This window comes from Anabrus simplex, chromosome 1 (assembly GCF_040414725.1).
Source record: "Anabrus simplex isolate iqAnaSimp1 chromosome 1, ASM4041472v1, whole genome shotgun sequence".
Classification (NCBI taxonomy): domain Eukaryota; kingdom Metazoa; phylum Arthropoda; class Insecta; order Orthoptera; family Tettigoniidae; genus Anabrus; species Anabrus simplex.
In genome coordinates this window covers 27733365-27748816 of record NC_090265.1, presented here as the reverse complement: position 1 = coordinate 27748816, position 15452 = coordinate 27733365, and the positions used below count along the sequence as shown (strand labels likewise).

The following is a 15452-nucleotide window of genomic DNA, read 5'->3' as shown; positions in this document are numbered from 1 at the left end:
GATCAGAAAATACAGTGTCTTCTAGCGTTGTAAAATGTCGAAAAATAAATAACGAGAAAAATGTAGATGACAGGACACTCCAAACGCTCAAAATGTTAACATATGAAGTTCTTGACACCTTAATTATGCAAATGGAAATACGGTTTGGCGATTTTGAAAGCATCCAGTTTGTTGAGTTGTTGGATCCAACTCAGTTCATAGTTTACAAAGAGAGCTTCCCTGCTATTAAACAGAACAGTCTTATGAATATTTTCCCTTTTTTAATAGGGAAAGATTGGAAAATGAATTGATTAACATTTATTCCGGTATAGAAAAAAATTTGTCCCTTCAAAACCCTATTGTCCTCAATGATCTCGAACAACCAGGTACTGTATGTAGAATTGTCAGAATTGATTCGTTTAATATTAACACTTCCTGTGATCATGGCTTCCTCTAAAAGGAGTATGAGCACTCTGAAGAGGATAAAAACATACTGGCGTAATTCAATGAACAATGAAAGACTCAGCAGTCTTAGAACCATTTCTATCGAAAAATTGCTTGTGAAGGGATTTATGAGTGATTAAGTACTGAAGGACCGTGTGAGCGACCATTTTGCAACCTAAAAGCTCGACGTTTAGAACTACTCTACACAGATTTTTAAGGTAAGATTTCCTGCCTACCCATTAATTATCTAATTGCTTCGCCACTGATCCCCAGAAATCTTATCAATTCCAGCTGCTTTTAATGTTTCTTAGATGCATAATCATCTTCTTCTATATAAATAAAATCGTAACAACCGTATGTCTGGACACTGAATCTTTTGGCAAAATTTCCGTACAATTATCTGTTTCACGTGTAATAATCACCATCTGCATTTTTATCTTTGGTGTCTGTTTGATCCGTATTGAAAATTGTTATAGTTCAAAAACAATGAAGGTATTTATTAAACCACCTGTTCAATACTTTACATCCACTTATAAGTGGTTACATAAATATCTTAATACTTAATATTTTTGGGACATGTTTAGGCTTCTTCAGCCTAAAATACGACCTTAAAAAGTTACACATAATATTAAAAGAAAAGCTAGAAGATTAGCCTTCTAGCCTAATTACTAAAAATTTGTACACTTAATGAGAATAATACATTGATACATCAATAAAACATGTTATTGGAGCATTGTCTATGGTGATTCTAATATTAATGAGTCCGAGACTAAAACTTCTTCATATGAAATGATGTGGTTCCGACACATTCATGGATTCAATCGAACACAATGAAATAAAAGCAAAAATTAAAGGAATTGATTTACGGTTGAGATACGTAGACGATACATTTGTAATTATAAACAAAGAGGTCACCAATAGTCAAGAAGTTTTAGATAAGTTAAATGAAATCGAACCCAATTTGAAATTTACTAAAAAGGACGAGATCGACAACTCATTGTGTAACAACCACGCGTAAAGGTAACACCTTTGATTTCCAAATCTTTAGAAAGCCGACACAAACATCCACAACTCTAAACAATTCCTCATTACACCTGAATTCACAAAAACAGGCAACTTTCTACAGTACAGAGCGCTTAGAATTCCTCTATCTTCCAAGAATTTGAAGACAGGGTTAAATTATATTAAAAACCTTGCTAGACTGAATGGTTTCAAAGTAGAAATGATCAATCGACTGATCAATAACATTAAAAACAGGTTATCAACGAATCTGATACCATACAAAACCAAAAAGACTGAGTTTGCTACATTCACTTACAACAACCCAGCTATTCACCAGATTTTTTTGTTTTCAAAAAACATAAATTTAATATAGCATTTAGAACTACTAACACAAACCATTCCATATTCTTTAATCACAATAAAGTTAAGTATGACAAAAATTGTTATTTGGGATCGGGAGTATATAGACTTAAATGTTCACAGTGTAATTAATCATAATATGTCGGACACACTGCAAGAAGCTTTATGACAAGATATATGGAACATGATAACGCGGATAAACATAGAAAGTACTCAGCGATGAGCTTGTATATGAGAGAGACTGGCCACGATTTGAATCCATAGAGGAAGATCTAGCGATAATAATTAGAAATATAGAAAAAGGAAGACTGTTAAACGAACTAGAAAGTTTATATGTTTATTTAGACCAGACATATAACAAGGATCAGAATCTTAATGACGTAACGGACATTAAAAGTATATTATACTATATTATACTAAATTATTAAATGCGGATAGTTCAGATAAAGTTAGGATCTCTAGTATATTTAATTCTTTATACCCTAAAGCTCCTTCCGTATCTTCGAATAGTAGGCCTACTTCCATCATATTTGTTAACTCCGCCCCTTCGTCAACCGCGATACAGTTAGCTCCACCCATCCTCTCCTCCCTTCCACACTCCTTCCCTCCGAGTTCACTACCGTCTCTGTAGCACAGATACGATACGAGAAACAGAGCCATCAGAATGGCGGTTACTAACACGACGGCAGATAATGTGTAACAGCTTACAAAAAACACGAAGTCCTCATCTATTCTAATGAAAGACAAAGGATTCTCTCCTTGTGTTTACCCTTTTTAAGACGTTCTTTCCTTCTCTTACAGAGAACATTATCCCAGTATACTACTGGTATCTCTTGGCAAAGGTTCCCTACAATGGTACCGGTATAAAGGACCACATTTTCTACGATAATCATCTGACGGTTCTGCTTCCTCTTCACGTTTACGACATCAAGAGCGGCCCTGAACACGCTGTTTGCAAGACATACTTTTGTGTGTCTGTGTTAAGGCCTTTATTTTGTTGGCAATATACGCAGTATCACATTAGGTGAAATAACGGCCAATTTTATTGGAACCACATAATTTTATATGAAGAAGTTTTAGTCTCGGTCCCATTAATTTTAAAATCACCATAGACAATGCTCCAATTAACATGTTTTATTAATGTATCAATGTATTATTCACATTAAGTGTACCAATTTTTAGTAATTAGGCTACAAGGCCAATCTTCTAACTTTTCTTTTAATATGATGTGTAACTTTTTAAGATTGTATTTTAGGCTGAATGTGCCCTAAATTAGGGGCGAAACATGTCCCGAAAATATTAAATGTTAATATATTTATGTAACCACTTATAAGTGGATGTAAAGTATTGAACAGGTGGTTTAATAAATACCTTCATTGTTTTTTAACTATAACAATTTTCAATACGGATCAATAATGAGGTTTATAACTTGTAATAATGAGTGGTATGTTCCCAGCTGTCAGTGCAGAGATGGCGTGGAATGAATTCAGTAGATGAGTAAGTTTGAGTGGAGTTTTTAACAGTAGGAAAGATCACAATATGAAGATAAAGTTGGAATTTAAGACGACAAATTGGGGCAAATATTTGTTTATACGAAGGGGAGTTGGGTATTGGAAGAATTTACCAAGGGAGATGTTCAATAAATTCCCAAATTCTTTGCAATTACTTAAGAAAAGGCTAGGAAAACAACAGATAGGAAATCTATCATCTGGACAACTGCCTTAAATTCAGATCAGTGGTGATTGATTGACTGATTGATTGATCGATCAGTTTATTTGAGCACCTTCAAATACCAACAGACTGAGCCAGGATCGAACCTGCCAATTTGGGGTCAGAAGGCCAGTCCCTCAACTGTCTAAGGCATTCAGCCCAGCTCTATATAACATTACAATAAATTACTAAGTTTTTATTTAAAAAATAGAAAGTATAATTCAAATGAATAAGAACACTGAATTTATATTTAATTGTCTGATTTTGAAAAGCATTAGGGCTAAGACTTCACATGAATTCCCAGAAGGAGAGAGTACCTTCTCACGGGCAATGTCTACCCATCGGATCTGGAACATTATGTGATATATCCACCTTTCAAAAGTCCAGAGTCAGTTCGTTGACAAAGCTTTTAGTGTCTATCCTTCGACACTATAGAGCAACAAAAACGAGCATCACAGAGATCAATCAATCAATCAATCAATCAATCAATCAATCAATCAATCAATCAATCAATCAATCAATCAATCAATCAATCAATCAATCAATCAATCAATCAATCAATCGTTAACTATTGACAACCATTGTAAATATTTTTTAGAAACATCATCTGAATTAGCCTCCATGACTCAGGCGGCAGTGCGCCGGCCTCTCACCCTTTGGTTCCGTGGTTCAAATCCCAGTCACTCCAGGTGAGATTTGTGCTGGACAAAGCAGAGGCGGGACAGGTTTTTCTCCGGGTCCTCCAGTTTTTCCTGTTGTCTTTCATTTCAGCAACACTCTGAATCATTGCCTCACCTGCTAGAATGACTGGAAACAGGTTGCGGATTTTCATTTTCATTATTTGAATTAATTACTATGGGACTGTAGGCTTAAATTGGTTTCTTTGCTACATGGATGAAGGCATGGTATAATTGTACAAAAGGTTGACTTTATTATGAAATGAGTATCTATTTATTAGTAATACAAAGATACCACATTGTCTGTCCTTTCACTTGCAGGTATCCACAGAGTCTCATATCTCACAGTTCACTCATTCACAGTCTAATATCTCCTTTTCACAGACAGTTCATTGCTCACAGTCTAACTTTGGTATTTAACAGAACTTGTTCACTAACACACGTCAGTACAACATGATGGCACCATTTGACTTCTCCTCTATCATTGGCTGCGGCACCTTCTTCTCGCGACCCTCGCTGGTTCCAATGTAGATCACCACGATGTTCACAAAATGTACCACGACAGCTCCAACGACAAACCTGAGAAGAGATAAAGAGTGTCATTAGGTATCACAAAAAGTCTTCATATACAAAATGCACAGTATTAAAGTTGGACCGAATACTGTTGGCCCCAAAAGAGATAATGCACATTTTCACATTTCTCTTTATGGTGACTAGTATTGCTATAATGAAGGAAGCATTCAATAGGAAGAGGAGATTATTATGTGGCAAATTAGATAAGGGTTTGAAGAAAAAAAGACTTGGTATACTGACGCTGAACGTATACCCATGCGGCAGCTTCTGATCCCAAAACTAAGCCCGCCTTAGTGATAATGAGGGTTGTCAGTCGGTCCATTTCCTCTAGACACAAAGGGCGCGTGTCGTTTAAAAAGCAAGTGAGCGCTGTCAGCAAGGTTGTCATATTTTGCGTTGATTATTTAAACATGTTAGCATTTAATTTATTCTCAAGACAATATAAATATAAAATCCCGATCATGAAGCACAGTACAAACAAATAACACAGAATATTTTGTTTCGTGCATAACCCATGCAGTGGTTATAGATGTTAGAAGGAAGAAAGTAAGAAAAACAGAAGAAATTGGCAAATAAATTCGACAAAGAACTTTCAAATAACCGGAAATGATCGCCTTGAACTATTTTAAATACAAATAGCAGATCTCCCTAAATACTATGCTTGATGAATTCATATCAATGTAAACCTATTAAATTATTACTTTTATGCAGTTAATATCAGTGTCTCGCTTTCAGTAAAGAAAGGAAAAGTAAAATCACAAATTATGGACTGGGATAATAATAACAACCCTTGCCTACGTTGTTCTTTGTAATGTATTTGTATGCGTTACATTTCAGCTGTTGACTTTGCTTACTTAAAGTTTTAGTCTCATTTCTTTTCTTCGCAGAACTACTACTACTTGGTTGAGTTTCACTCGTGGGCACAGAACCACTGCTACTGTGTCAGCTTAGCTGCCAACTTTTAGACATCAAAAATAGGAAGATTTTTTAATTCTTGGATTTCATCACATATATATACACATATATATATTGTGCCACGGTCTAAGTGAAAAAGTACAGGATATAAGGCATACATATCTACAGTTACAATGTGAATTGACCATTAAATTTAAAATCTTAAACTAAAAAACATAAAAATGGTTACAAGAAAATGTACCTAATCACTCTCATTTATATATACGAATAATTATAAAATAATAATACAAATAATAACAATAATATAATAATACAGTTCAACCTCGATATCCCGAACGTCCAATACTCGAATTTTCAGTACTCGAAGTAAGTTACATTTTCCGACCGTCTGTCCAATTCTTCACGCGTATTTATTTCTCTATTACTCGAAATTATTCTGGAGAAGACTGACAGGAACGAGTTGGACAGAAAAAATAACTAACATCCAAATCTTGAATGACGTTAATGAGAAACGGACCTTAATTTATTCAATAGAGCAGAGTGTTCGGTATCGTTTTCGAGTTGCTTACTCGTGTTGAACGAGGCCTAGCTCTTCCCACAGTCCACGAAATGTACTTCATTAAGTGCAAAGGGAAGGCCAACATATTGTACATTACATACTTCATTTATTCACAAAACTATTTACACTGTACAAAATATACATTAGGACGCCGTGGTCCATGTTGTAGCGCACAAACACAATACCGTTACCCGCGCTCGTCCAAGTCTCTGAACTCACTGACGCCGGTGAGGCGCGTGACTCTGTCCCCCTTCCACTGGGGCTGTAGCAGTCTGATTGTGCTGACCTCTGACGAAAGAAAACACATGGCGTTCAACATACCGCCCACCTAATTTATATATAAATTACAAACATAGGCCTAAATATTATTAAGAACAATAAAAATTAGCACTCACAATGAAAAAGTCAAATGAAAAAAACAAAGTTTTAGCACATAAAAGATTACACCTTTTCACTAATTACACTTTTTCACTATATACAGTTTCAACCTCTTCTGGGAAAACACAAAGTTTTGCAATTGGGCGTTTGAAGGTCCCCTTGGGAGTGCGAATAGTGGCAACTCGCACCAAGCCGTCAGCACCTGCATGTGTATCTACCACGATCCCTGTCTGCCACACGAGAGGTGGCAAGTTGTCTTCCTTGAGAAGAACCAGAGTTCCGGGTTGAAGGTTGACCCTTCCTGCTGACCACTTAGTCCGCTGCTGGAGTTGACATAGATAGTCCCTTGACCACCGCTTCCAGAAGTACTGTCTGCAACGCTGAAGTAGTTGCCACCTGGACAGACGAGAACCTGAAACTGTAAGTAAATCTGCTCTGGGATGGTTGTGAGAGGTTCTCCAATCAGGAAGTGACCGGGAGTCAGGAATGAATAGTCATCGGGATTATCAGACAATTTAGTTATTGGTCCGAATTCAGGCATGCCTCAATCTGGACTAACAACGTGGACATTTCTTCAAAAGTCAGTACAAGATTCCCTGCAACCTTCTTCAAATGGGACTTAGTAGACTTTATGCCAGCCTCCCACAGCCCACCAAAATTAGGGGCATGCGGTGGAATAAAATGCCACTGGATTCCACATTGAGATGCGAAGTCATCTACCTTCCTCTGATGTACTTGAGATCTGAAGAGGGTGTGAAGCTCCCGTAGCTCGTTTCTTGCTCCCACGAATGTACTTCCATTGTCGCTGTAGATATTCTGGCAGATACCCAGACGCGATGTAAATCTACGCAGAGCAGCTAGGAACGCATCAGTAGACAGGTCAGAGACAAGTTCAAGATGGATCGCCTTGGTAGCCATGCAGATGAATAGAGCAATATAACATTTTAGCTTTGTTTTGCTCTTACGGGTCCCTTGCTTAATGTAAAGTGGACCCCCATAGTCAACTCCGCAGTTCAAAAATGGTCTGGTGGGTTCTACCCTGTGGTGTGGGAGCTGGCCCATGAGTTGAGTTGATGTACTTGCCTTCAACTTGTAGCAAGGGAGACACTTGTGTGTTAAGTGCCTAATGACAGACTTACCATTAGGTATCCAATATCGTTGTCTAATGGTTGCAAGCAAAAGTTGGGGTCCAGCATGCAGAAGTCGCATGTGCTCACACATTACTAACAACCTGGTCACATGATGATTAGGTGGTAGGATGATGGGATGTTTCTGGTTGTATGGAGCTTGAGATTGTTCCAATCTGTCGCCCACCCTAAGCATCTGGTTTGCATCTACAAAGGGATGAAGAGACTTCAACTTGCTGTCCTTTGCGATCGGTCTGCCAAGTCGCAGATCTTGAAGCTCCTTACCGTATTCTTGTTCTTGGGCAGTGCGAATGATCCTGTGCGATGCCTCTTGAAGTTCTACTACAGTCAGACTTCCCACCTGTCTCCTTGAAGCAGCAAGCCTGAGGTTGTTCATGTATCTTAGTATGAAAGCCATGACTCTCACCAGCCGTGACCAAGAAGAAAAGCGTTGGACGAAATCTTCAAGGAAATGACTGATAACAAGTAAGCAAACAGCTGGTTTCCGTTGCTCTGGTACATCAGTGAGTTCGGAAGTTTTCTTCATGTCGCTGACAGGCCAGGATGACGGTGGCTGGTAGAGCCAGGATGATCCCGCCCACCATAACAGATTGTCTTGAAGAAGATGTGGTTCAATCCCTCTCGAAATGATGTCAGCTGGATTGTCCTGTGACGTCACATGGTTCCATTGTTCTACAGATGAAAGTTGTTGTATCTCAGACACTCGGTTACCAACAAACGTTTTCCAAGATGCGGGCTCTCCTGCAGCCGAGCTAGAACTATGGTAGAATCAGTCCAATAGTAGTTTTGTTCAATTTTGAGGTTAAGAGCAGTTTTAATCTTATCCATTAACTTTACAAGGAGTAATGCACCACATAGTTCAAGTCTAAGCAGGGAAATCTGTTTCAGTGGTGCTACTCTGGATTTGGAGCTTAACAGTACTACTGTTACATTATCCTTGACATCTATACTCCGTAGGTAAACAGATGCTCCAAAGGCTCTTTCTGAAGCATCAGAGAATCCGTGTAACTCAAATTGTTTAATCTCTCCGTCTCCCGTCACACTTCGAGGGATGCGAATGTCGTTGAGTGATGGCAAATATGCATGAAACTGTTCCCAAGTAGTTAATAGCTCAAGATGCAAACTCTGAGCCCAGTCCACTTTCGCCTGCCATAAGTGTTGCAAGAAAATTTTACATTTTATTATTACTGGACCTAAGAGGCCCAAAGGATCAAAAATGGATGAAATGCAGGATAACACACTACGTTTTGTCCAGGTTGTGGTCTTCTGGGTGTGACTGGTAGCTACAAACTGGAAGATGTCCTTTAGAGGATGCCACAGTAGTCCCAAGGCCTTAATGGTACCCTCTTCCTTGTCATCCAGACTCCAGGGCAGTTATGATTCTTGGTGCTCAAGAGGTATGTGCTCTAAAAGAGTGGGATGGTTAGCACACCATTTACGAAGAGGAAAGTCTGCGCTACTGAGTAGTTCGATCAGCTCTTGTTGCAGACTGAGTGCATCTCCAATGGTATCTGCTCCACTCAGAACATCATCAACATAGAAGTCTCTTCGTAATGTCTCCGACGCTCTTGGGTATTGCAGTGCACCGTCGTTGGCAAGTTGTACCAGGCATCTCGTGGCTAAAAAAGGCGCTGCTGAGGTACCATAAGTTACAGTGGAAAGTCGATAAATATGGATAGGTTCATTCGGAGATGAACGCCATACAATACGTTGCAGGTCTTGGTCATCAGGATGAACTAGAATTTGCCTGTACATTTTTGTAACATCTGCAGTGAAGGCATACTTATGTGTTCTAAATCTCAAGATGATAGAATACAAGTCTTCTTGCACCGTAGGTCCAACTATCAAGATATCGTTCAGTGAGTAGTTACTAGTAGTTTTAGCAGAGGCGTTGAAGACGACTCTGACCTTAGTGGTAGTGCTCGACTGCTTAATTACAGCATGATGTGGCAGGTAATATGTAGGCTTATTGGTTTGCGTTGTCACAAGTTCCATGTGATGAAGATCAGCATATTCTGTGATGAACTCAACATAGTCCTTCTTCAAGTCTGGTTGGCGATGTAACCGCTGTTCAATTTGACTGAGGCAACGAGTGGCATATTTAAATGAATCCCCAAGTTCCTCATGGTGTGGTTTAATAGGCAGTCTTACAACATATCTTCCGGTGCTGTCCCTAGTAGTGTTGTTCACAAAGTGTTCTTCGCACTGACTTTCTTCCTTAGAACGCGGGGGAGACATATTTACTTCTTCTTGTTGCCAAAATCGTTCGACCTGTACGTGCAGTTCATTGCCGCGCATAAGACAAGACATTACTTTCTTGCTAGTAGACTTGAGAGAGTGTGGTGGTATCGTGCCTGATAAGATCCAACCAAATTCAGTGTCCTGTAGTACAGGATGATTCTTTCTCGTAAGTTGACCACGACGCAGTATGTCAAAAAACACAGAAGCCCCCAGTAGTAAATCAACTTCACCTGATGTACTAAATTGAGGATCCGCCAAGGGAATGTCCTGTGGTAGCTGCCAGTCAGACGTGTCAAGCTGTACTGTAGGGAGCTGACCAGTAATGCGAGGAAGTACAGCACAAGCAATAGGGGCAGTGTAGTCTGTGACCCTAGATGTAACTTGGATTTGACAAATATGAGATGATTCAGTTGCCTTAGTATCACTAATTCCCCTTATAGGCATTGAGTGCCGACTCAATTCAATCCCTAAGCGATCTACCAAACGCCTGGACATGAAATGCATTTGAGACGCACTATCAAGTAGAGCTCGGCACTGATGTGCATTCCCACGTTTGTCTGTGACCACTACGAGAGCTGTTGACAATAGAACTTCTACATGAGTATAGTTGCTCTCCACAGCACAGTAGGTTTGCTGCTGAGTCTGGTTGGTTTCTGATGTAGTAGAAGCATTGTAGGATGTACTCTGCTCCTTGTGCAACAGAGTATGATGTCTATTATTGCAGATTCGACAATTTCCTGAACTACACTCCTTGAAAGTATGATTAGCACCCAGACCGTTAAAGCAAAGTTTACACTTCTTGGTGAAATCTATTCTATTTCCAACGCTGGCTTCACGAAACTTAGGGCATTTTGTTAGGGTGTGAGAAGCCTTACAAAACTCACAATGAGTTGCTGTTGTGACAAAGGACTTCTTACTGCACTTATCACCACCATGTTTGGATACGACCTGTTGCTTATCGCTTTGGTGTTTTTCGGGGTTGATTAGCTCCAGAGTTTGACAACTATTCTCCAAGAAAGCTACTAAATCCTTCAAGCGAGGGAACTTCTTATCTGAGGATTTGACTTCCCACTGTTTTCTTAGACCGAGGCTGATTCGATCTAGCACTAAGCGAGATAACACAATTTCATGCAGAGGCACATCTATTTCCATTACTTCAATAGCGCTCAGGTTGCTCAGCAGTTGATTTAGCAGCACTCTTAAATCCTTAGCTGATTCTGTTTTATCTGACGGAAGATCTAGCAGTTGCTTAACGTGCAGGTCTACAATCAATTTGGGGTTATTATATCTCTGAAAGATTAATTCCCAAGCTACCTTGAAATTGCTTTCAGTGACAGGCAAGCTTTCAATTAATTTATGAGGTTCTCCCGATAAGCATGATAGTAGGTAATAGTACCTCTGTATGTCTGTTAAGGCATGATTATTAATTACCAGGCTCTGGAAGGTATCTCGAAAATGAATAAATTTAGAAATAATTCCTGTAAATTTTGGCAGTGAAATTGTAGGGAGTCTTATTTCATGCATGCTACTGGTATTTGAAGAACTAGATGTTGTGGGGGAAGTTGCACTCGAATTTGCATTCAACAGAGTTTCCATCTTAGATTCTATTTCTAGGATGAGTTCTTCAGTGGATTCCCTATCTGCATCATGAACTTCTTCGGTATCGCTAATTTCTAACTGGGGTTGAACATCGTTGTATTCCTCCTTACTTGAACATAGCAGCCTTTGCCTAACTCGAATATCATTCAGATTTGAGCCTTCATTAAATGTACTGACAAAACTAGCTAAACGCTTTATACGAGACTTAATAACTGCTCTCTTTTTTATGAGACCTTTTCGCTGGACAGGATCCATGGTGAAGGATAACAAGAAATAATGGATATATTATAAAGGACTGGGAATGCCAGACTACTTACAGATCAGGAGGATGTATCCTTCCACAGCAGGGCTGAAAACCAAAGAGCACTGCGCGGCTGGGCTGCACTCTGGTGGTCACTTCTGGAACTACTGCTACGGATCTGGATTACTCCTTGGAATCTCCACCAATTGTGTTGGCAAGACTGTATTCTTCCGCGCAATATGGCGGCAACACACGCTTCAATCTCGAAGTTTAAAATGAATGAGAACTGTATTAGAACTCAGTTAATCACATCACAAGTCACAGTGTTTCATGTAGAAAATGGTTGTGAATCACATACGCGGCACGTTAGTTGAAGTCACTCATTTGTACCTTACTGCGCAGTACTTAGCACGTGGGTGGTTGTAAGTTTGGCGGTAAAACGAACACATTCGTACTTCACAAATGTAAACACTTGTAAATAAACTGTAATCACTAATAGGCCTAAACGCGCAGATTATGAGATGTAATATCGTTACTGAATCACATCGGGCACTGGAGGACCAAAATGTTCGGTCTCGTTTTCGAGTTGCTTACTCGTGTTGAACGAGGCCTAGTTCTTCCCACAGTCCACGATATGTACTTCATTAAGTGCAAAGGGAAGGCCAACATAATGTACATTACATACTTCATTTATTCACAAAACTATTTACACTGTACAAAATATACATTAGGACGCCGTGGTCCATGTTGTAGCGCACAAACACAATACCGTTACCCGCGCTCGTCCAAGTCTCGGAACTCACTGACGCCGGTGAGGCGCGTGACTCTGTCCCCCTTCCACTGGGGCTGTAGCAGTCTGATTGTGCTGACCTCTGACGAAAGAAAACACATGGCGTTCAACACAGAGGAAAGCTAAATTTCATGGACATGCCCTACGACATGACCCCTTTCTCCAGAATCTCTTCGAAGGAAAGGTCCTAGGGGAGAAGTCGAGAGGAAGACCACGTCTGTCATACATTACGAACATAATCACTCAGCTGGATTTTGCTTCCTATGTCACCATGAAAAGGACTGCTGAAGACCGTGGGATGTGATTGCAGCGACAAGGCTTAGCCTTTGGATAATGGATGGATGGACTCGAAATTCGGTTACACGAATTTATCGATTTCTCGAAGCAAAAATTTCCTCCCTTGAAGCAAAAATACTCTGTACCTCGAATTTTGTGCAACATTAACTCTGCAATACGGAATTTGTGAGGAACAGTTAACAAGTAAAGATAGGGTTACAGTGAAGCTGGGAACTACGGGAACCGAAAAACTCGAACTTCTAGTGATCGGAAAATGGGCAAAGCGTCGCTGTTTCTCGGATGTCAATTAATTACCGGTCACGTACGAAAGCAAGCCCAGAAGTCGCGGATGACAAGCTCCATTTACGAAACTCGGCTGCGTGGTATTGACGAGAAGTTTCAACGTGAACGGAGGAAAGGTTAACCACAACAAACAGAAGAGACTAACGGATTTTTTCCAAAGGTGTTAACGGAGCTGTTTCTTGTTTCACTGCTGTATGTACTGTATCCTGCCTTCTAAAAAGTTACCTACTATAATCAGTGTTATAATTAAAGTGATGCCGTAAAATACTTTCTTTGTATATTTTAAGTACTTTTAAAAATAATATATTCAGTAAAAGCCCGTAGACACATGATTCATTTACGAGATACCAGTATACATGTTCAAAAACGGTATTCTCTATATCTTGGAATTTCGATAACTCGAGATAAAATTTATCTCCCGAGGTGATTCGAGATATCAAGCTTCCACTGTATTTATATCACACCGACACATGCAATGAAACGCATAATAATGTCTTTTATTAAGACTGTAAAACGAACAGAAATTTAATTTTATACGTATCTCTGAACACTTGGAGATGTTAGTTATGTTTTTGGCCATAACGTGAAGTGAAAATACCAGAAACTGTCACCGATACAACTCCCTGAAATACATTCAACTCATTAAAATTATGAAGTAAGAATGAACAAAAATGCATTGAAATGCGCAATACTACCACACACAAAACAGATCGGTACCCATACATTATTATTAGCATACGACTTTGACACGGGGAAAAGTACAGAACCGCTAGAAAAAACACGTGGCCTACAACTCCCAACGAAATTACGCACAGAAACGATGTTAATAACAGAGCGCGAACCACACAATAAGAAACTCAATCTTTCGTCCCGATTAACTGAGTCGCTAGCGCGCACTAGCCTGTCTTACTTGTAGGACGATTGCCGTCCCGAATATCCAGCCGTAAAGCACACGTGCTGCTGTAGCGGGCAGGAAACACGATACACGAAGGCGACGGACTATACACTCGCGAAATAAAGCATCAAATACATACCCTTGAAAATGAGCACATAAGCACATAAGAATTTATCCTTTATCCTAGGGGAAGAGTATTGACCGTACTGGAGGTTATATTGGTCAAAAAATAGGAAGAATTAAAATTAAATCGGAAAATCGGAAGACGAGTTTAAAAACGGAAAGTTTCCGGGTAAATCGGAAGGGTTGGCAGGTATGTGTCAAGTATCAGTCGTGGGCACCGAACGAGTACTATTTGGTCGAGTATCAGTGCTACTGATACTCGGTTGAGGATCATTTGTGTGCATTGGCTGATTTAATTCAGGGTCTTATGTTGCGTTAAATTCCAGGTTTGATTCGTAAGGCTTCAAGGTATTACTTAATTTCGATAGGGACACTGGCTATGAATTAAGTAATACCTGGTTGCCAGCCATTAAGGATTTACGTAGGCAGTTCCCTTCCCTGTCACTTTACTATTGTTATTTCATCTCGGTGTTTTCCAAATTCGTACGTTCCTCATCGCCAAAATTTTCATTCCAGGCTTCTGTCAATGTCGTAAACCTGCCAATGTCATATGTTACGTACACATGTTATGTGACCCTCTTAGACGGATTCTGATGGTTCCGTCAGACGCCGCTTCCAACGCTAGCGCTGTACTGCATCCGGGGAGCCATCTGGTGAAGAATGAACGTATTTTCACTTCTATTCTAACGTCTAGATTTCAAAGCTCATTGTTTAAGAAGCCTTTCTCGTGGACAGTCGAGATTTTCTTCTGATGACGCAGAGCACAGTTCTCTGCGAAACATAAAGAATTTCACCTTATTTTCTTGACACAGCATAAGCCCAAAAGCCCATATTATGTCTATTATACATAATTGAATCTAAAAAGTGTGTTAAACCTAAGAAGAAGAGAAATGAAAACAAATGATACAGACGGAAACGAACAATAAGTGCTTATAGTGAGTTTACGGATCTCTTAGTCTAAAAATTATGCAGTTTGATACAATTAAAAAAAAAAAAAAAACAGGACGAAATCACTGTGTTGAAAATTCAGAACTGACAGTCTGTCTTTATAGAGTCACTATCACCACGAATTGCTAGGAGGGGAGCGAAAAAGCTTGAGAATTCAAGTTTGAGAGGAGACAACGTGCCAGGTGAAATGTATGTGACAACGTGATGGAAAAACGCTGCTGAATGGCATGGGAGGACATCAGTAGACGAATAAGATGAATAAGTTTGAGTGGTGTCTTTAAAAGTAGGAAA

The 15452-nt window shown here is 39.5% G+C and overlaps 1 protein-coding gene across 1 annotated transcript in view; it reads right to left on the bottom strand.

Annotated features, from left to right (window-relative positions):
- Window positions 1–4516: 4516 nt before the first annotated feature.
- Window positions 4517–15452, bottom strand: part of LOC136860016 (clarin-3) — a 212772-nt gene continuing 201836 nt past the window's right edge. Inside the window, exon 4 of the mRNA XM_067138731.2 lies at window positions 4517–4751. Coding sequence (XP_066994832.1) covers window positions 4616–4751 — 136 coding nt within the window. The 3' untranslated portion in view covers window positions 4517–4615. The remainder of the gene's footprint in view (window positions 4752–15452) is intronic.